This window comes from Felis catus, chromosome C1 (genome assembly GCF_018350175.1).
Source record: "Felis catus isolate Fca126 chromosome C1, F.catus_Fca126_mat1.0, whole genome shotgun sequence".
NCBI lineage: Eukaryota > Metazoa > Chordata > Mammalia > Carnivora > Felidae > Felis > Felis catus.
Window position 1 is genome coordinate 121,836,765 of NC_058375.1, and position 22,769 is coordinate 121,859,533.

General features: G+C 36.3%; 1 protein-coding gene across 4 annotated transcripts in view; it reads right to left on the reverse strand.

Moving 5' to 3' along the window:
• Window positions 1–22,769, reverse strand: part of DPP10 (dipeptidyl peptidase like 10) — a 1,363,298-nt gene that overhangs the window by 107,059 nt on the left and 1,233,470 nt on the right. For all 4 annotated transcript variants that reach the window (XM_019837999.3, XM_045033696.1, XM_019838002.3 and 1 more), the window contains exons 8-10: window positions 19,665–19,785; window positions 8,931–9,085; window positions 1,767–1,864 (exon numbers count right to left, since the gene is read on the reverse strand). In XM_019837999.3, coding sequence (XP_019693558.1) covers window positions 1,767–1,864; window positions 8,931–9,085; window positions 19,665–19,785 — 374 coding nt within the window. The remainder of the gene's footprint in view (window positions 1–1,766; window positions 1,865–8,930; window positions 9,086–19,664; window positions 19,786–22,769) is intronic.

Genomic DNA, 22,769 nt, shown 5'->3' on the forward strand with positions numbered 1-22,769 from the left:
ATACATACATCCCTTTTCGGCACGGGTGACTAATTTTATCATATTGTACCTCAAATATTACAGACATACACTTAACTAGTAACCCAATAAATGACAATTGATTCTATCTTTAAGAATTTTTGTGTTTGGTGACATTGCTATATCCTATTGGGTGAACTCTCTAGCAGCCTCTGGGGTTACAAGGTCAAGGTCCAGAATCACCACTTTTTCTCAGAAGAAGACTGGATATTGTAAAGTTGACTTCCACTTCAAAAATTTCAAATGATTAATGAAAATGAAGTGTGTGTGTGTGTGTGTGTGTGTGTGTGTGTGTGTGTGTATTACTTTAAGATGAAGTTATTCAGACCGAGAGAGAGAGAGAGAGACAGAGAGAGAGACAGAGAGAGAGGGAGATTTGCCCAAGGTCACCTAATGAAATGATGGCAGAGATTTGACTCAGACACTCCAGTCTAGTGACCTTCTCTGTTAAGTAAGAGCATTAAAACAAACTGAAGAAAAAGACAAGAGCTCAGGACATAAAATACAAATGGCTTCCATCATTATTTCATCTGTGCTTAATTCCTTCATGGCTAGCAGACCGAGTGCGGAATTAGAGTTCCTACCTGATTTGGCCAACTCTATTGCCTTCTAAATGTTAATTCCAGTGGTCCTGTAAGGTCTTCCATCATGACCTGCATGAAATGCTCTGTAACTTGTAGGAGGCTTTACCACATTTTCTACTTCTGCTACCAACTAATCTTGGGGTTCAATTTTCTCCCCGAGCCTCATCTTTTCCATCACTAATAGGAACAAATTATATTAGGTAGTTATGGGTGCCCTACTGGTGTAAGCCTTCCATAAATTTTTAATAACTTTATAAGTAGGAAACATTTCCACATACTTCAAGCTATAATATCTGTGAAAATCCCCAATTCTGATGAAATTTTCCTGAATACATTGATGGACCAACGTTTGAGTGGAATTTATAGGTGAATCAATCCCCTAGGACTGATTGTTGATGCCATCAAAACAAAGTTTGAGCTTAGCCCCATATCATCCAATATAGTGTGAAAGTATTTTCCCAAGTCAGCTACCTATTCCTTCCCCAGGACCTTTGTAAAGTTTTAAAGGGCTGCACTATTTGAAAGAACACCCTTGAAGTTTGAGACCACTCTGAATTTCAAAATCCACATGGATATTTGATTCACTGTTCACTACTAGAAATTTTGCTAATATTAAAATTATGCTTCTGACACATAAAGTGTTTCTTCTATTTCCATTCAAACTTCCTACATAAGAAGGCTTCTTATGTAGGATGTTTTAAAACAACATCTCATTACGTTTCCCTGCCTGGAAAAAAAACCTAGGGAATCACTCCCAAGTGATAGGGAGAATTTCTTCTGGAAAAACCACACAAATTCTAGGAAGACTGTACTCTTTTAAAGAAGATCTCTTTTCAGGTCCTTTTAAAAGAGGCATTTCCAGGAAGAAAATTCAATGGAAAATTATCCTTTGCTCCCATCTCCCTGTCACATCTCCTGCAAAAGGCCTAATTCTCAGTATCACTACATTTAGTCGTTTTGTGGTGCTGCTAATCACTTGGAAACTTTAAATGCTCCCTGAGAACAAGAAATCCAGAATGAGTTCATTCCTGCACTAATGGGACAACCTCAGATTTATTTTCAAGTGGATTTGTTGAGCTTATCACCTCTCTCTAAATTGCAACAAAATGATAATTGAAGTTAAAGTAACTATTTCCAAGTAAAAATAAAATGGAGATTGCATACCTTGATTTAAAGCTGTCAGGTGGCATGAGTTCCAAAGTATGAGTTGGTCCATATAGGTTTACAACATATAATTTGATGGTTGGGTTCATTTGACCTGCCTTTGAGAAAATGAGAGTTGTAATACAAACATATTAAGCATTAAATTATATTGAAAAGGAAAGTGTTTCGATTCCTTTACAATTCTGCATTAGAATACGGAAAAAGTTTAATTTCTCTAAAGTAGAAATGATTTCAAATTCAACAACCTGATTGCCTTCAATTGTTTTTTGTAGATTGCTGTTTCTCAAGCATTTTAGTCAGACAATTAAAGGTGATGGAAAATCATGATGGCTTTATTCATTAGGCATCGCTACTGTGTTCTTTCCCTAGGATAACACCAGAAGGGCTGGCTTTACAAAACAATGAGTAGAACAAGCTGCTACTTACATTATAGGATAAGAAATGCAATGAGAGAAAAGCTTAGCTAATTAAAAGAAGAAGAAAACGAAGAAGACGACCTGCCAATCTAGGTAGCACATGCTTAAAATTCCCCAATACCTAATCCCTTCCATTGCATTAAACATTCCTAGATTTCCTTTTAAACTGTAATGAACACTACATGGGGTACAAGTGCCCCTTCAGAGGTGGTGGGCCACAGAGCATACTGCCCTCACTAAGTACCGAGTTAGAGGAGTAGAAAGACAGTGATAAGAATAGGTAATAACTAGCCTAGAGCATTAGTATGTTTCTGGCTCACAGTATATAGTAAAGGCATTACATTAATCAACCTACTAAATATTCCTACTTCCCACTTAAGATATAATTGTAACCCTTTTCCAGATGACAATGGAGAAGCCAAGCAAACAGTCTAAGATGGGATATCTAATAACTGAGGAAGCCGGCATGTAAACCCGGGATGCTCTTCCCTGCTGCAGTTATGTGTCAGTTCATTCCTAGGCAATAGTTTCCAAAGTCTTTCTAAATATACTATAAACTCATAGGGGGAAGAAATGGGACCTTTTACCAATATATTCCAAGCAGTTTGGAATGAATACAAGAATGTGTATGTGAATAAATGACTTACAGAATCAGTTGACTACTGGTGGTGCAATGTGTTTCTGAACAAAGTACCGATGTGTTGTTGGGGTGTGACTGATGTTTTAGGAGAAGGCTATCTGAGATATACAAAGAAAGAAAAGGAAATTAAAAGTGGGTTAAATTAGAAGACTGACAAAATCTAAGGAAGATGATAAAAGTGATTTAAAGAGGAGAATGAAAATGAAAAATCCATGTCCAAGTAATTGGCATTGATAAAACCCAAAGTTGAACAGGACCAGAAGCAACGTAATGCATTCCACCAACAGTCAGTAATAGCTCCATGAGAACTGTGTTATTAGGCTATTAAATATGACTAGCATGGAGGGAAAGGCAAAGGGATGAATGGGTGAAGCACAGAGGAATTTTAGGGCAGTGAAAAATACTCTGTGATACCATAATGATGGATACATGTCATATATTTGTCCACATCTACAGAATGCACAACACCAAAAGTGAACTGTAATGGAAACTATGGACTTTGGGTGATTATGATATGTCAGTGTAGCTTCATCAATTATAACAAATGCACCATTGTAGTGAGTGATGCTGATATTGGGAGAGGCTATGCATGTGTGCGTGCAGATGGCATATGGGAATTCTGTCCCTTTCTCTCAATTTTGCTGTGAACCTTAAACTGCTCTAAAAAATAAAGTCTTAATAATAAACAAAAATAACTAGCACACCTGTGGAAGTGTATCATACACAGGTCAGAGGTTCTGAGCCAAAGAAAGGGGACAGGAATGTCTTGCACTACAGAAACAATGCTATAAAGAGAGATGATGGCAATGGTTCATATACTGAAGGGCTTCCTGGAAGATAAGCTATGATCCTGCCTCATGGAGTAGGATCTGGTGTCAGATTTTATAAAGTTTTTCATTATTTTAAAACCCTCAAGTTCTGGGCACATCTGTCTTGGACAATTTAGTTTTATACCACACACAGGAGCTCCCTTTCACATCACTACTGTTTCAATTTAATTGTCATGACCCTCCCTGAAAAAAACAGCCTTATCCATTTTTTCAATCTAACCATTTCTTTAGTTTGACCACATATACTAAAAATTAGAGCTGGGATACAATATTTAGTAGTGCCATTCAAAGTTTTGAACTTTGACCAGCAGCAAGTATCCATCAGTATCACCTGGCATCTTAGAAACACAAATACTAGGCCCACACAAACTCAAAATCAGACTCTATAGTTGTGGGCCCAAGATTCTGTGTTTTAAGACTCTCAGATAGCTAAAGTTAGTATACAAATTTTATAAGACACTGATATATATGTATATATTTTTTCAATAATATATATTATTGCTAGTATATGTAGTAATACATATATATTCAATAATGTATAATATATAACATATAATATATAATATTGTATACATATATACACATATTGGATACATATGTAATATATACATGTATATATTATATATTACAGTTCAGTGGTTACCAAAGGTGTTAACCTGCATCAGAATTACCCAGAGGGCAGGAAGGCTTGTTTAATAAGATTTAACCAGCATTTCTCATGTCATGGGACATGACTGTTATTTACTGAATATAGACGATGGGCAAGATGTTAAAGATCCTCAAGTATTGTTTGATTATCAAAAATGAAACAATACTTCTCGGAGAATATGTCACAAGTCAGCAGTTTTGAGTCAAAGTAGGTTTCCTTTCTGTAGCTTAAAAATAGCTCATAATTTTGTCACATAGACTAACAAAACAGTAATTTCTAAAAATGTCTAGGGGTGCCTGGGTGGCTCAGTCGGTTGAGCGTCCGGCTTCAGCCCAGGTCATGATCTCGCAGTCTGTGAGTTCAATCCCCGTGTTGGGCTCTGTGCTGACAGCTCAGAGCCTGGAGCCTGCTTCGGATTCTGTGTCCCCCTCTCTCTCTGCCCCTCCCCTACTCATGCTCTGTCTCTGTGTCAGAAATAAACATTAAAAAATTAAAAAAAAATAAAATAAAATAAAAATGTCTACAGTTTAAAAAATGTCTAAAACAGTATATAGTAGCAAATTAAAAAGATAGCTATCATAAAGACACTGAATTTTCTAGTTGGTGAAAAATTGTGCCTATTTTTTTTTTCAATAAACTCATTTAGAAAAAGAGAAATTAAATTGATTTTTGGTCAGTTTTTATCAATGACGAATAATTTTATGACATACTTTGTCAAAGACACAGATGGTATTTACCATATCATAAGATAGTTTTTTGTTCATTTGTTTGTTTTTAATGTTGGCAACTCTGCTATGCTTCTACCTGTATGGGATCACCGATAACCCTGTTAGCTTTTACATGAAAACAAACTAAAATTTGTGTACACGTGTGGCCAATTTTAGATAAAAAACAAACATTAGGCTATTTCCAAAACTCAGCTGTCCATCAGTCTATAATCTCAATTAGATTTTTATTTCTCCATGGAGTTTTGAAATTAAGTGCACACTGCAAGTTCATTCACACCTTTCAATATCTGGATCATTTCAATACTTTGCAAATTAGAGGAGTTCATCTATTTGCTTTTTACAGTCACATTTTCCAGAAAGACTGCATATCTACAGAATCCTTCCTCTATAATTCTGAAACACAAGCCTCAATAATAATTAACCTTATTTTACTGGCAACTAAATTGTCATTAAACGAGATAATGCTTTAATTAAGAAGATTAACCTGAGGTTACTGAGATAGAACTGTGCATCTCTTTTGTGCTGAGTTGCTAATGATAGGGTATTTTATGAGTTCTGAATCATGCTGAATTAAGTAAAATACAAATATATTTGTTTAGTGTAAGTATTTCATTAGTAAATCTGACCACATTGAGTATTTGCTGCACTTATTTTAATCTAGTTTAATTTGAAGCACAATTTAGTGTGAACTCTATGAATTACTTCAATGTCTAAAGTACTACTTTTTGTAAGTTTATTGCAAAAGTAAGAGCAAATTAAAATAATACAGTTGTTAGTAGAAGAACTGACAAATGTTTTTTTTTTTTTTTTAAACCAGAGTGGAAAATAATGACTTTCAAAGTTTAAGTAATTTATCCAAAATGATACTGAAACTTATTCTGAGAACAAGGATCAAGCTCAGACCTACTTTCTTCCAGTCCTATGGTCTTAAGTACCTGGGCAGGGATTCCTACTAAAAACCTCCCGAGGATTTACAATTCTTTCTCTTGGCATGGCTGCTAGAATAGCTAATGTTTCTTTGTGTTTAATACTCCTCAGTGGTGGTAATTAACACACACTCAGGACTTTTACCTTGCATTACCTGTCTTTATCTATGTATCTATTATTTATATATCTTATGTATCCATCCATCCATCCATCACCTATCTCTCTCTCTCCCTCTCTCTCTCTCTCTCTCTCTGCCTGCCTACCTACCTACCTACCTATCCATCTATCTATCTCATGTGTGAGACTAAGAATCATATGTATATCTTACTAAGTCATTAGGAGTAAATGGAGCAAACAGAGCTCACATATATTTGTTAATTTGACAAGATGATATTTCGATTCCAGACATGTCCTCAGATATATAAGTACCTCTGGTAGTTTTACAAAAAGGGACAGAATCAATAAATTTGAGTTATTTCCCTGTTCTTAAAATAACTCTGACTTTTATAGAAGGACTTAGCCTTTTAGAGAGCTCAGTTTGTCCATTTATAAATAGAGGCAATTGTGAAGAAGTCCAAATAAGGAAAAAAAATTAGTGAAACTATCTCTGAAAATATGAAGTATATTATTAGCACACATGATTTACATAATAGCAAAGATTATTTTATGCCTAGCTTTATTATTGAGAATTATAAAATAATTAACCTATTAATAACAAAACGTCTAGATTTATCAACCCAGTATTTTCTGAATCAAATTTTCTCAGATATTTCTGTTTATGTGTTTGCCTCAGTCTTTTAAAATTATGAGGTCTAGGAGTGTCCCAGTTCAAGCACCAGCAGCCTCTAACTGAGAAGGCAATTTGAAAATGCACCTATTGCATATGGTTCTTAGCATGAGTCCTACAATTCCCCACTCCTCTTGGGACATGAATTACAAAAAATTTGTTTCTTCCCTGGGGCTGATTTTATTTCCTTTTTGCAGTGAACAAACTAAACAGTTGTGTGTGAATATCTTGCCTATTCACATATGCTTTTCACAATATGCCACTTCATTTTGTATTTAAATTGTCAGGTGAATTTTCATTATCATAAGTAAATCAAATGATGTGAGAATTAATACATTTGAGAAATCTTTTCAGTCATTTTTGGGGGGAAAGATGCAGTTATGCCTTATAGGAACAAACTGTCATTCGTAAAATATGGCTAAATCTATATTAGAGAAGTCATAAGTTGTGTACTTGAAGTACAATAAAAATCTCTTCATGAATGTGATTATTTTGTTGTTAGGCCAGGTTGCCATTTTTTCCTGAAGAGCACAGAATATATACGGCTTCTAACTTATATCCAGAAAAGACCCTATACGTAATATTTCAAAATCATAAAATTAGATTCCTCTCAATTCTCCTGTCTTTCTCAGCTATAAGCCAGTCATTTAATACTACCTACAGTCTATGGAAGGAAGACAAGATTGAGAGAAAACAAACAAGCAAGCAAACAAAACCCAAAAAACAAAACCACAACAGATGGTACAGAATCTCACTGAGTAAACAATCTTCTTATTCCTGACTCTCTATATTCAAGCCAGCATCCATCCTTCCTTGCTTCCTTCCTTCCTTCCTTCCTTCCTTCCTTCCTCCCTCCCTCCCTCCCACCCTCCTTCCCTTCCTTCCTTTCCTCTCTTTCCTTTCCTTTCTCCCTCCCCTCTCCTCCCTCTCCTCTCTCCTCTCCTCTCCTCTCCTCTCTTTCCCTACCTTGAGTAACTTGGGTCTGGTAGATGAGAGGAAAATAGAGAAAGTCACCCCTACCCAGACCATGCCTTCACTGCAAGTATAGAATAACATGTGTCATGGGTAATTTGTCCAATACTTTGACCAATTAATGTAATGCACAAGTTGAAAGGTACAAAACTTATCATGCTTGGGAAATATAAAGTACAACACAGGAAAGGAATGGCTTAAAAATAGCTTCTAAATCGAATTAGCAGCCATCTCTTACCAAATTAAGAGGTGAACTGTGTAAAGTGGAATTTAAAAACTTTCCTATAAAACATCTTTACATGATTAATGCATAAGGGTCCTCACTTATGAGCCTTTTCCTTTGTAATATAATCATGGGGTAAATACACCTTTAAAAATAGAACTTAAGGTATCAAAAATGCCATACAATAGAAAAAACAGTTACACTCCAGATGTTTTGCAACCTGCTCCCTACTTGAAAATGGTTTTGCTCTCTGGGCAAGATTTCCATATTTGCCTCACTCAATAAAACAATTCCATCTATCTTAGCCATGCCTGGCTATGGCTCTACCCCAGCATGTTATAAAGCATGTTCCAGAGTATGCTCTGCCAAAATAATGCTGATGTTAATACTAATACTAATAAATTCTTTATAGAGATTCTTTATGCTTAGTCTATTCCTTACTGGAGATACTTTATGCTTAGTCAATTTTTTATGGGAGATTTATAATACACATTAACATATAGTATATTAAATGCTCTACGAAGTAATCTGAGAGAAGTTGGATTTTTTCTTTTTTTTTTTTGACTAAGAAATTTCGACTCATTTAACCATGAGACTTTTTCTTCCCTTATAACACCTATTACCAACTAGAACATGACAAATGTTAACAAACAGAATGTACTTTTGGAGAAACCTGTGCCTTAGCATCAGTGCTGCCCCTTATGTCTTCTCACCTTTTTTCTAACTGGGAAGGTGAGGGAAAACAAGAATGAGAGCATCAAAGGGAAATAAATGCAGCAAAAGTGACCGTTCCCAAGCCCTTAATCATCTCTACCTCTTCCTAGCAGAACAGTGTGTATAGGCTACTGCAAGCTCTGAAAAGATGAGTCAGCTGACCGGTAGGAAAAGCTTCTTTTTTTCTGCAAAGACAATTTGTTCGCGAACCAAGGATACTATCAATCAAGTCAATGGTGCAGAGAGAGAGAACAAACTAGTGCTTCTACGATACTTACCTTAGGATATGGATACTGCTTTCCTTTGGGATACAATGCTCCGGTAAATCGAGGAATAATCATGTTAGGCACCAACGAGTCATTTATCATCAGGAAGGCAAGCCTTTCTCCATCTGGTGACCACCAGTGGGCAATATGAGAATGCAGAAGTTCCTCTAGAATAAATGAGTGTTATTTGAAACCAACTGTAGAGATGTGGGCTCAGTGACCCACAAACATCTGTCCTTGAAATCTCCATTGCACATATACATTTTTTTCCTATGCGATGTGTTGGGTTTTATCAACTCATGAAGAATTCTTTATTTCTGAGTTACCCGTTTAGTCCCAGGGGAAGCAGATGCAATGGAAAGAAAGGATGAAGCAATGAAGTCAGGATTTCACAGACCGTCAGCAAATGTGAAGAGAGAAGGTGAAAGCACTATTGGAATAAAAAGACTAAGAACAGTAACTGAAGACTGAGATATGGCATAAAACCATATTCATGTCACCATTCATTTATATTTGCATTCGATCATATCTCCATCATCAAACAAGCTGAATTTCGGCATTTGTCAATGCCTTGACAAACTAGATTCGTGAAATTATTTTGAGCTCTCAGGAAATAGAATAAGAAATATATTGGATATCATTCATGTGACCAGATCCACTATTCATTTGTCTATACCTGCCTTCTGGCCCAGTAAGTTAACTTGTATCAACTACAGTAAAAGGGCTGTCATGCTTTCCAGAGCATGGCCATTAGGGTACAATGGCAAGAGATTAGAAGGAGAAGAGTGAAATCAGAGTATTCACTCCCTTGGCCTTATCCTGAAATGGCACTTCAGGCTTGCTGTATGTTTTCAATAATGTCACTACTCCTATGGATGCAGTCTTTTCCATGAAATGTTCTCCTTTTGTATCTTGTAATGCATGGTTCATCTCTATGGACATAAGGGTGGTATAATAGCTTGGTTGCTACTGGTCTAGATTATATCTCTGTCCTTTATGGTTTCACTTCATAAATGTTGTCTCTTTGTAAATAGATCTTCTTCAGATTACTGAATGTGCCAGCTCTTTCCTTTTGGTACCTTGACAAATGCCGTGAAGAATACCAGCAATAGACTCAGAAAAGGGACCTTTAAAGTGAGACTTAGAGATTACCTTGGAGATCTACATCTGTATCTATATCTGTATATCTATATCCATCTATATCTGCACTACCTTCGATGTAACAATCACCCTTCCAGGAAGGAATTGGAGCATAAATAATCCGTAGCAAAGGATGGAATCGTGAGTAATCCACTGTCACTGGTGATGACACAGAATGAAATGCAGATAGAGAGGAAAGGTTTGGGGAGGGTAATTGGTGGTGGCACTTGATTTCCACAACAATGGCAACTCTAAAGATTATAAAGTGAAGTTCACATGGTTCATATGACACCTCAGGGAGAGTACATAGACATAAACTGAAATTGAAACCATGACTGCAAAATCAGGGATACAAAAAAGATCATCAGGGCATCTTTGAAGGAGTCTGTCTCTTCTGTAGTTGCAGATAAGGCAGAGGTCCAAGAGTACACAGCAAGGGTTGCAGGGCTACAACACAAATTTAGTGGCTCAACTCTGTGTGTGTGTTTGTTTGTTTGTTTGTTTAAGCTAAGACAGAGATATTAGCGGAGAAGTACTGGGACCCTGGCACATAGGGTAAAGATGCTTAGGTAAATGTGTGCAGTATGCTTATGCTTTCTGGACCAGCCTCATAAATAAAACATTTTATAGTGGAATGTTGCTGTATGTGTCTAATTTTATGGCTGAAGATGCTGAACCTGAAAATTCCCACAAGTCTTCTTGCTGACAGAGGCAGCCTCTATCCAAGGGAGGGAGACATCCTCTGCATAAAGGCAGAGTGAAGATAAATCCCTGTAAAGTTTATGAGTTCTATATCCCTAGGGGAGAATTTGGAGATCTAGTAGCATAGTACACACCGAGATATATCTTCTAAAGTGAGAGAAAATTTGTTGGAATTGTACTCATGCAGAAGTGAAGAGGGAATAGATTCTTCAGAATGTGAAGAAACAGCTTAAAGCATATTCACATATGATGCCCTGTTCTACTTCCCAGACAACCTGTGAAGCTGCCCGTTCTGAGCAGAGTCTGTACAAGAAAGGGCTATGCAGCACATCAAGGCCATGGTACAACCCTTTCTGCCACCTTTACCTTGTGAACCAGCAGATACAATGTTAATATAAATATTCATGGTAAACAGAGATGCTGTGCAGAGCTTCTGACACTCACTATATGGCAATCAAAACATAGATACTACAGGCTTTAGAGAAAGACCATTTCCTCCTGTGCTGATTAATGTTCTCTATTTCAAAAGCAGATCTCTACTGGAGACTTGCAGAAGCAATTAGTCTGACCATGGGATGCCAAGTGTCTAGGCAACCCCGATTGCCCATCAAGCACTAAATGTTATCCGATTCACTGACCATAAAACTAAACACATAAAGCAATATCCCACTATAAAATAGAAGGGGTATATATGGGACTGGGACAGAACACAGAAGTAAAATGCCCAGAGTACTGCATCTTCTGCTTTACTCTGTCTCCTCAGCTCATGTCAAAATCTCAAGATGTGTTTTCTAATACACATTGACAGGGGAGGAATAAATGCAGGCCTGGTTTGTGGGCAGGTCTGTATGATGTACTTGAAGACTGTGAAATTGGATAGGCTCTGTACTACAGTCTGACTGAGGAATGGCATTAAAAGACCAAACTAAACATCAATCCTCCAAGTTGGCAGACTTTTGAACAAGATACTTAGTTTTCTACCTTTTGTGGAAGGAGAATTGGCTTGAAGCATGGATCCACCCTGACTCATGCACGGTAACTAACAAAAGACCTGATCAGTGTTATGGGAAGACTAAAATTAGAAAACTAGTAACAAGGAAATGTAGGGAAAGATAACTGCATCCATCTATCAGGAGAGGTGAACATGTAAAAATGTGAAGATAGTAGTGTCCTACTTGATATCCACCAGAACACAGTGGAGGAGAGCAGACTCCTCTGCATACCAGAGGAGGCTCTCAATAATCAGATGGACAATATGACTACTGAGTACAGGTCAGTCTGCTTGGGCTCCCACCATTACCTGCCAACAAGAGTGGCTGTCATTAAACTCTTGATATGGCATGATTTCCCAACAGAACCAGCTGGCTACCTGGTGACAGGTAGATCACATGGGAGCCATTCATCAAGAACGGGTAGCATTTTGTCATTACAAAGACAGACACGTACTCTGGTTTAGATATGCCTTGGTTGCTTAAAGTCCTGTCAGCACTGCTATTCATGAACTTACAGAATAGCGTACCCATTATCACAATGATTCACCCACATCACCACCGAACAGAAAAGATTTTATAGCAAAAAGAAGGGCAATAGGCTCAGACCATAAAATTCAGTGTTCCCCATTAGCTATATGTACCTGGCTTGATGGAAGTGTGAACTAGTCTTTTCTATCTCGGTTTTGGCCCTATAACAACCTTAAAGTTAGGATGTCATCATACATATGTGTTTCTCTTGCATAGCCAGGAAGCACAGACCTGAGAACTAAGGGGTAGGAGTGTAGTATTCTCTTTCACCATCACCCCATTAACCCACTGGACACTGGACATATTTTGTTTCTTGTATTCAAGATACGGAGATCAGTGGTTTTAGAAGTCCAAATGCCTAAGGGAGGATTGCTTCTAACAGGAAATGTCATAATCATGTTCCTCTGAATTAGAAGCTGAAATTTCCCCCTGACCATCTGGGGCTCAATAGGCCTGGAGGGAAAAAAAAAAACTGACAGAAAACATAGTCACTGTGTGTCTGTCTGATAATTAATCTCATCTGCCAGGAAGAATATATATATGTCTTCACTATACAAAGGAGAGGAAAGAAAAAATATATCTGGACTCAGGAGATTCACAAATACTCCTTTGTTCAACTCTATCTCATTTTCCAATTCTACATTTTCCACATTCCAATTTCCATTTCAATGCAAAATTGAAATTGTAGCAACCTAATTAAGAAAAAGAAGCAAAGGAATAAGATTGGGCAGGGATAAAATTTTGGTTTGATCTACTAGGTAAATAACCTATGTAGTCAAAATGCTGGCAAAAGGTAAAGGCAAAAATGAATCATTAATTGACAAAGGAGCTATGATTACTAGGTAAGGCCTTATTTCTTGTTTAATGGGGGCATTTCCCCTGAAGCCTTATATGAAAAACACAAGTGTTGGCTGTAGTTATAAATTTCAGACAGGAATATAAACTGGACTGATGCCACTCTACAATGAAACAGTAGCAGATGGAATTTCATGTGTTCTTTCAAAGACACAAAGTTTTTGTTTAAGTAATAATAATACCACTTGATCTCTGAGTTTTTGTTGGCCATGGCCAAGATGAAACCAGACAAATCAAATGAAGAAAATAAAGGGTTTTTTGCATGCTTTTTTATTTTCTTGGTTCTCACCCATTGGAATCATGTGAGTCTGGCTATGTTTCCCAACCAAAACTTACTGCTTCTATTACTGCAAAAACTATAGGATTCCTTCTTTGTAGGTTCTAGTAACAGCTTACGTACCCTTTCCATTTCAGGTGTTAATGACTAAATCATTACCAGCCATAGATTGCTACATATCCCTTGTCTTTGATAAGTGACCCCTTTGTTGATAAATTGTTTAATACTACTTTGAATGTGCCATTTTTTTCCAATTGTAATTCTGATCCTGATTTGTACAAGTTACTTGCAATTCATATGAGGAGACCCATCCACAAGACACACTGAGGAAAAAAAAAAGGCTAAATGCCAAATGGGTGTAAATTCTTGTGAGACTTAAAGGTACAGAGAGATCAGATTGCATTGGCTAAAATCAACACTCAGGGTTTCTAAGAAGTGGGTTCTATCCTAGCTACAAATATGTATGCACAAGTACTGCCCAAGAATAAGAATGGCCCAGATTTGAGAACACTATTCAGGAGAACTAGGTATCGTCTATTCTAATTTATTTTAGTGCGATCTGTGTCTAAAGTTGTTCCTCACGAAAATGTTAAAATAGCAAACTAGTACACACAAAAAGTTATGTGACTTCCTTCAGGTACAAAAAATCAAGCTAACTGAAATGGGCAGGAGATAAATAAAAGAATCTTTAATATGCATCTGCTTAAGAGTTCTCTTGGATAATGCACACACTTTTTTAATTACATCTAATAGGGGCTCTTACTCATGGAATGAAACTTCCTGTTTAATTATATTATATTATTTACAAACAATGTATTTCTACAAATTGCATTCCATTCCATTCCAATAAAGGTTTGGTTCTTTGTCTTTATTACAATGATTAGAAAATCTCAGTGCAGAACAGATGGAGTTTTCAACACATGTTGTTTTATATCAAAAACACTTAGAAACATAGCCTCAACACAAAGCACTTACAGAAACCTAATATATAATCATTGTGTTCAGATTAACATGCTATTCTGAAAAGTAAGCTGATTTCATCTATTTGTGGCTTATCAATTTAGACAGATAAGATTTCCTGAGTATACTACTGCCAGCCATAGGGGTCTATGGATGGCTTTTCCCCTTTATTTCCTGTATCTCACTGTCAAGTTTCTTCAAAGAGTTGTCTATATTCATAAACTTTTCTCTTCCCATTTACACCTCTATCCACTGCCGTCCTGCTTCTGGTACCACAAATTGACTGATTTTGCTTTCATCAATTTCTGGTAGCAAATCCAACAGTAACTGTGGAATCCTTAGCTTATTTGACTTCCAGAGAATCAGCATTGTTATTCTGTCTTCCTCTGGCTTCCATGGCTGCCCCTCTAATTTTTTTCTCTTATCTGCCATAGTCCAGTTTTACTGAGAGTTAGTAAGTGCTCAATAAATATTTGTTAAATCAATGAATGGATGAATGAGATGTCCTGTATCCAAGAGAAGAAAGGAAAAAAAAAAAGCAAAAATAGGCATTTTGTGTTATTCTCAGTGAGCAACCAAAAATGTACCGATTTCCATCTCTTGAAAGGGTATTGTTAATGCCGTGAATTTTTTCTCTCACTTCTTTCTTCTTGTCATTCTTAAAGCGCAATGCACAGACCATTTCTTCTATTAAGTGACTCTATATTCCTCTATCCCATTAGAATTAATTCTACTTTTATTTATGTATCTATTGACCATGCTCCAAATGGTTCCTTATATAATAGTTGTTTACAGTTTTTCACTCCAGTAAGTAGGAAATACCCAAAACATAGAAACCCTATTCCTCATCACATTGTACTCAGATAATCCTGGGAAGATATATATACTCAATAACTATTGAATTGAATATCGAGGAAGAATTCCTTAAAAATACATTTATAAATCATTTAGGCACAGTAGTTCCAATATTTCATGTGCTCAAATAATTTAAAGTGATAGTCAATTTTTGTTTCTAGTTAATAGGTTCAATACTTTATGAAATTTTTCAAAGCTGTAAACTTGGCAGCTGTGAACTTTAGGGTTTTTTTAGCAAAACATTCATGTGATATTTTATTTAGTTAAGTTACTATGTTAAGTGAGCCAATTTATATGAATAACATTAGATGCATTTTGTGTGAATTATGTTTAAAATGATACTTCATTTTGAGCATGATGTTTTATTTTTCTTCTGAACTTCAACTCTTTAAAACACATATTTTATTTTCCTTGACTTTCCTTAGGAATTGAATAATACTACAAATACAAAGAGGTTACACTTTTAAAGACTTAAAATCTCGGCATAAGTGCCTTTGGTTGGGATTAACAGCCACACTCACAGATTGGCCTAGACTTAAAAAGTTTAAGCCATGCCCTTAAATGTGCCACAAAAACATTTTATTATCCTTTATGTGACTCCTTCTTGAATCTTTTTTTTTTCCCCTATGATATTTGCTAAAGGCAAATTTCAATAAACAAGGTGGAAATGTTACATGTTACTTCTGGAGTCTCCCACACACACTATTCAGATTGTAATTGATTTCTGTAAAGTTACAAGAAGGAAATCTCCACACTAGAATGTCACATACATACTGCTGAAGATCACTGTGCTGTGGTGAGTGTACTGAAAGGAAAAGAGAAGGTTTGGAATCTGGGAGCTGATGGAATCTTGGCAAAGCAAAGTGATAGAAGAAAGTGAAGGTATTGTGTGGCTCTTGAAATACAGGTTGGGGATGACAGGCAAAATATTGAGGGAAACATTAATGACATCTGAATGGCCTAAATCCCTCTATCAAACCTTAACACTGATTCCCTTGGTATAGTTCCTTCTCTTGGAAGTAAAGTGAGGATTGAGGTAAGTCTGTGGTCAGTCTTTGCTTGAGGAAACAGACCAGGGAAGTCTAATGGCTCAGGTCCATAATGTATGCCATTCCTTAGGGAACAATGAAAGGCACTGAAGTGAAACAGGTAAAGTGGATCAGGACTAAGCACTGGATTTGAGGACACATATTCAAGTGCCACCTCTGGCACTCATGAACTTTGAGACCACGTCCAAGTCACCTATCCCTGAGTCTTGGTTTCTTCTGTAAAGGAATAAATATGCTAGTACTGTGAGGATTCAATCACATAGCACATTTGGAATTTGCTAGTATGCCTAAGATAAGATAAGATAAGATAAGATAAGATAAGATAAGATAAGTATAAGAGCCAAGGGACTGAGTTTCATTTGAATGGCAAAAACTCTAATTTTTCAATTTCTTTTTTGGAAAGTGTCAGGCCTACAGACTTATTACGGAAGACTTTTGTTATTTCTTTGTCTTTCCTGTCTCTGACACAGTGTTCACTCTCTACTGGAATATATATAATTTCATTCTTTAATTAAGAAAATAACCTTATTTGTAAGATAATGGTCTTTAATTTCTCTTTTGTCAATTTTCTTAAAAATGTAATGCCAAAAATTACACCAAGTCACGCAATATGACATATCCTATGTGAAGGATAGAGACCCAAATCATCTTGTTCAGTGGTCAAGTCAGTACATTCTACACTGAGTTGACTTAGAAGTTCCTTGGATCACATTTTGTTACCCAAGGTAGCATGCTAGCACACTATGAGGCACCAATGTTCCCACTAAATTAAGTTTTGCATCCCTGATGTATGAATCACTAGGAATGCCTGCTCACTGGGTCTGTCACCACTGTTTACTAGCGACCCAAACCAGAAGCCAAAAAATCATTCTTGACTTCTCATTTACTCCATCCTTTTAACCACGAAGATCTATTTTGCTGCCTCGTCAATTTTAGAATCTCCCCTCCTTCTTACTGCTTTAACCCTGGTACTATTGCTCATTATCTCTTGACAGAACATAGAAAAAGCCCCCCAGCTGCTCACTGGTTCTTTCTGCTATTTGATCCCAGCTTTACGCTGCATTCAAAATGGCCTATTTATATGGAAGATCTAATGTTGACACTCCCTTACTTGAAAAGCTCTATTAGTTTCCCCCTTTATGAGGTGAAAAAATAATCAAAATCCTGGATTATCTTTAGGGTCACCATCCCTTGGTTCTTGCTGTCTTCCTTTTTCTCAAATTTTATGCCCCAATAATATCAAGCATATTTTAGTTCCCAAGGTGCACACGGAGCTATTTAACTTTGCTATGCTTTTGCAAACTGTTGCTTACATTTCCCTAACTTCTTCTTTTTAAAGTGTTTTAATTTCAATTCCAGTTTAGTTAACATAGAGTGTAATGTTAGTTTCAGGTATGCAATACAGTGATTCAACACTTCCATACATCTGGTGCTCATCACAAGTGTACTCCTTAATTCCCACCACTTATTTAACCCACTCCCCAACCCACCTCCCCCTTGGTAACATCAGTTTGTTCTCTACGGTTAAGAGAGAGACAAGAGTTTCTTGGTTTGCCTCTCTCTCTCTCTTTCTTCTGTTCATTTGTTTTGTTTCTTAAATTCCACATATAGGTGAAGTCATATGGTATTTGTCTTTCTCTGACTGACTTACTTTGCTTAGCAAAATACTCTCTAGCTCCATCCATGTCATTGCAAATGGCAGGATTTCATTCATTTTAATGTCTGAGTAATATTCCATTTTATATACACACCACCCCTTCTTTATCCACTCATCAATTGATGAATACTTGGGCTGTTTCTTACCTACTTTCTTCTTTGTTAATCTTTCAGTGTCAACTCAGAGGATTTCTCCTTTAGGAAAATGTTTGCAAATGCCTAGAATGGGCTAAATCTTCTTTGTTCTTATAGAATCCTATGTTTACTGTGATTTGACCGTTTACCACGCTGCACTAACATAGTCTCTTCATCCCTCAGGGTCTCACACAGTACTGACAATAATTTGAAGATAAAGGGCATCTCTTACCCAGCTCCTCTACATAAAAGATGGTTAGTTCTTGCTAACTAGATTCCTGGAACTACCCAAGTTTCAAGTTTGTTCTCCAGATGTTTCTTTAATTCATTGGGCCATCTCAGGCCCCACCAATAACTTACCTTTTTGTCAGCTTCTGACACACTGAACCAAAGAAACCTACTTATTACTCTGCGTGTTTGAATTTTTTAAATTTCATACCATAATTATTATTGATATTTCCAAAGTAGCTTCCACTACTCCTCAGAATAAACTGTGGTCTCTAGAATATTTTATTATTTGATGCTAGCATATATATAAAAAATATAGATATAGATATACATGTGCACATATGTATTTAAATTTCAAAGGTTACAATGTCTCTTCATTAATAAAATAGCTACACCCGGCAAAATGTTTCTCTTAATGTAAGGTCCTCAAAGTATACTTTGTTTAGTTCCCTGATGTATCTCAGCACCCTTACAAATACTTGGAAAGTAGTAAGTCTTTAATAATATCTGTTTAATGATAGACTGGATGAACAAAAGAATGAGGTAAGTGATTTACTTTTCTTACAGAATTAAAAATATCGACTCTGAGGTAGAAAGATTGCATTTGGCAGTATTGCTCAATAAATAAAATTTATTTTCTAGAAGAGCCTTAGCTTTATAATTTCTAATCAAATACAACTAATTTAGTTTAAATCTCGGTGTTTTGCCAAGATCAGTTGTGGAGTCTGAAACCTAGGTATTAACCTCAAGCTTTGAATCTTCCCCAGGAAATCTGTGCCTATAACCTAGCTGACAATTGGTGGATGTTAAAATTGGATAGAGATTTTCATTACCTGATTCCTTTTTATATTCTTAACTCTCATGAAAACTTGATTCAACAATAACTGCAAATAACTCTTTAGGTGGGTTTTATTTTGCTCCCCATGCAATGGCTTTTAAAATGTGACAGACTGTTCTTAATGGGAATGACTAAAATCAAGTGGCTTTCAAGTACTTTTTCAACAGTAAAGGTTTTTGTTTCTTCTTTTCCACAGTCAGAAAAATTCAGAATCGAATTCCAGGGTGACATAAGGTGATCATTCACTTTCATTAGTTAAGCATCACCAAAATAAAATCTATCTAATCTGAACAAAATGTATGTGTATGTGTATACACACACACCAAATGTGGAATCATATTAGTAGACATGAATCACAACCAGTCAAAATACGAGTGCATGCAAAGACATGAAATCATGAAGGCAATTTTGAGTGAAAATAAGAAGAAATGGAGCTCTAAGTCTTGTTCTAGAACGAATAGAGTTCTTTTACAGATTTTGTATAAAAATATGTCATTTGTGCTCTTCTGAAACTAAATCTATTCAACTCACCTTCATATAACCAGTCAGCAATCCCATTAAAAATAATTCCTTCTTTTCCGGAAGATGTCAGCCGCAATGAACTGCTCTTTATATCAGGTTGATAGTAGATATTATTTTCAAAAATATAAATCTGGTTCCGGAAACATATAAAGCAAACCAAACAAGAAAGAAGAAAAAGAAAAAAATACCAACATATTAGGAAGTTTTTAAAAAATACTTTCATACTGAAAAAAATGAAATACTTTCATGCTATAGAATAACAGCCGAGGACCTAAGTGTCGTATTATTTTCCTGTTTCTGTTTCTTTTTATTTAGTGCACACATTTGCATTGTTTTCAATTATTAATGGCACTTTCCTTCCTTATCATATCAGTATCAAATTATCATTCAGAAATTACATAGTACTGGTATTTAAGCTTTTATATCTGTTTTTCTACAACAATTTTTCATCTATTTCATCTATTTTTTATACCACAAAATTGATTTGGGTTTTACTAACTCTTTGCATACTTAAGAGACTGATAAACTGTATCAGATGCCATTTTAGTAACAGCCAACAGATGGCTTAAGAGCTTCAATTTGGGGTCTTTTACAAAAATGGACTTGGTCATCAATAAGATAATCTCTAGAGAATCTTTCTGATTCCATCCATCCTGACTCACTAATACCCTGATGAAAGGAAAGGATGGCAAAATTCCCTTGAATTGATTAATGGAACACATCTTGCTATGCCCCACTCTTTGCTGGCAAATCTTTCCTTAATAGCATACCAATAATAATCAATGTGTGTTTGAGGGTTCAAAAGAGAGTTTTAATTTGAACACATCACAAAGTCTTCCAAAATAATATCATCATCAACAGCCCCCACAATAGGAACAATGGTAGAAATTGAGCAGAATCTGTCCACACAAAGGGATGTGTCTTTAAAAAAAAAAATTAATGTTTTATTTATTTTTGAGACAGAGAGAGACAGAGCATGAATGGGGGAGGGTCAGAGAGAGAGGGAGACACAGAATCTGAAACAGGCTCCAGGCTCTGAGCTGTCAGCACAGAGCCCGACGCGGGGCTCGAACTCATGGACCGTGAGATCATGACCTGAGCCGAAGTCAGACGCTTAACCGACTGAGCCACCCAGGGGCCCCAGGGATGTGTCTTTAATAGAGAAAATTCAGGATAAAATTATCTATAACCCATATTTGATTTTTTTTATTTTAATTTTGAACAATCTCTATATCCAATGTGGGGCTTGAACACACAACCCTAAGATTAAGAGTCACATGCTCTACTGACTGAGCCAACCAGGTGCCCTACATTTGAATACTTTTAATGCAAACCTTTCAAACTGCTCGTCTATGTGATAATATAACCTTCAGAGAATCATGTTTCATCCACATGTTGGGGGGAGTAGAAGACTGTCAAATGGAAAACAAGCTGATATCTAGACTGAACATTCTACTAGGAAGGTAGAAGATGGTTAGTGCCCTTGTGTTCCAGCATGCTACAGGACCACTGCACAGTAGCAAACAGAGCAAACACAAGAACTTCTGATATAATCCTCTCATTAGGTCCTAGATTTTAAATCTCAGTGTGAAAAATAATGAAAACCATATTAATATCCAGAAAATCTCATTGATATTCTACTTTGATTCTTGTGATTTGGCAAGGATATAAACAGCAGATCTAATTAATCATTCCAACACTACATGTAATTTGTATTACAGGTAAGAATGCCAATGTAAGGATGAGGATTTGGGGGGAGGGTGGGGAGAAAGACAGCTATAACAGGGTGTTCAAAAGAGAGGGCTTTATAATCAGGCAGCCTAAATTCAAAATTTGAATGATTTTGACAGTTTTCTTAACCTTTTTAAATCTCAGTCTTCTCTTTTATAAAACATGGGATGTCTCACACCTGCTAGCGATCTGTTGTGAAGCGTACATGACGTAATAAATGTAGAACATATAATACATGACTATCACTAGAAACACGAGCTAATTTGGTTCAAAATCCTAAGCTTTTTGGAGGCTACAAATTTTAAATAAATAAAACAAAACAAAACAAAAACCCTCTCCAGCTTCAGCCAATGTGTAAATTCTCTCAAACTATTGGCCAGCATTGCATATTATGTTGGTAAAATATGGATTAGAAGTAGTAGTAATATACTAACAGTAGTAGTGTTCTACTAATAATGAAAGAAGAGAGGTAATAACAAATGACACTTGCTGCTTTCATTTCGTTTAGAAAGTTTTCAAGTGAAAGAAAATAAATTTATTTATTTTTTCTTTTTCAAATATTTATTTTGAGAGAGGGGGCACATGCGGGCAGAGAGAGGGAGAGAGAGAATCCCAAGCAGGCTCCACTGTCAGCATGGAACCGGACGTAGGGCCCAATCTCACAAACTGTGAGATCATGACCTGAGCCAAAATCACCCCCCTGAGACATCCAGGAACCCTAGAAAGAAGTTCATTATTGAAATCACATGCATCATACCTAGCTTAAAGCTTGAGAACTATACCTCAGGTGTCTTAAAACTGGGTGGAAGTTGGTTTTAACAACTTGCACAATCCCTTATAACCAAGGAAAAAATATTAACTTTATTCTAGCCATCTAGAGCTTAATTTAAGCTTTACATCTTTTGTCAACTACCTCTTTTTGCCTTTCACAAACAGGCACAAAGTGCCTTCACAAACTGGCACACGAAGTCTTCCCTACATGGAAGGAATACCCTTTTTGTACCTGAATCTTCTATTAGGGCTTGTGAGCAACAACAGTTCAGATCATCTACACCCAGAATACGTAAGGACATGTGGCTATTCTTGGGGGTAGAGGTGACTTAATCCAAAGTAATGTAGTTCCAGATCCTCAGCTTTCTGAAGGGAACAAACTCTAAGTCAAAACAATTGATAAAACCTCCACGATTTCAGCAGATGTATAAATTATCCAAAACCATTGACCAGTAATTACATTTATATTTGAAGAACAGATTGGATGATATTCAGAATCCATATGAAACTGACATCTGCTTCAATGTAAAAGAACAAGCAATATGGAATCTGAATTTTAATGCCATTTGCTGAAAGCTTAAATACCAGGGAATGTCCACAAGATCTTTCTTC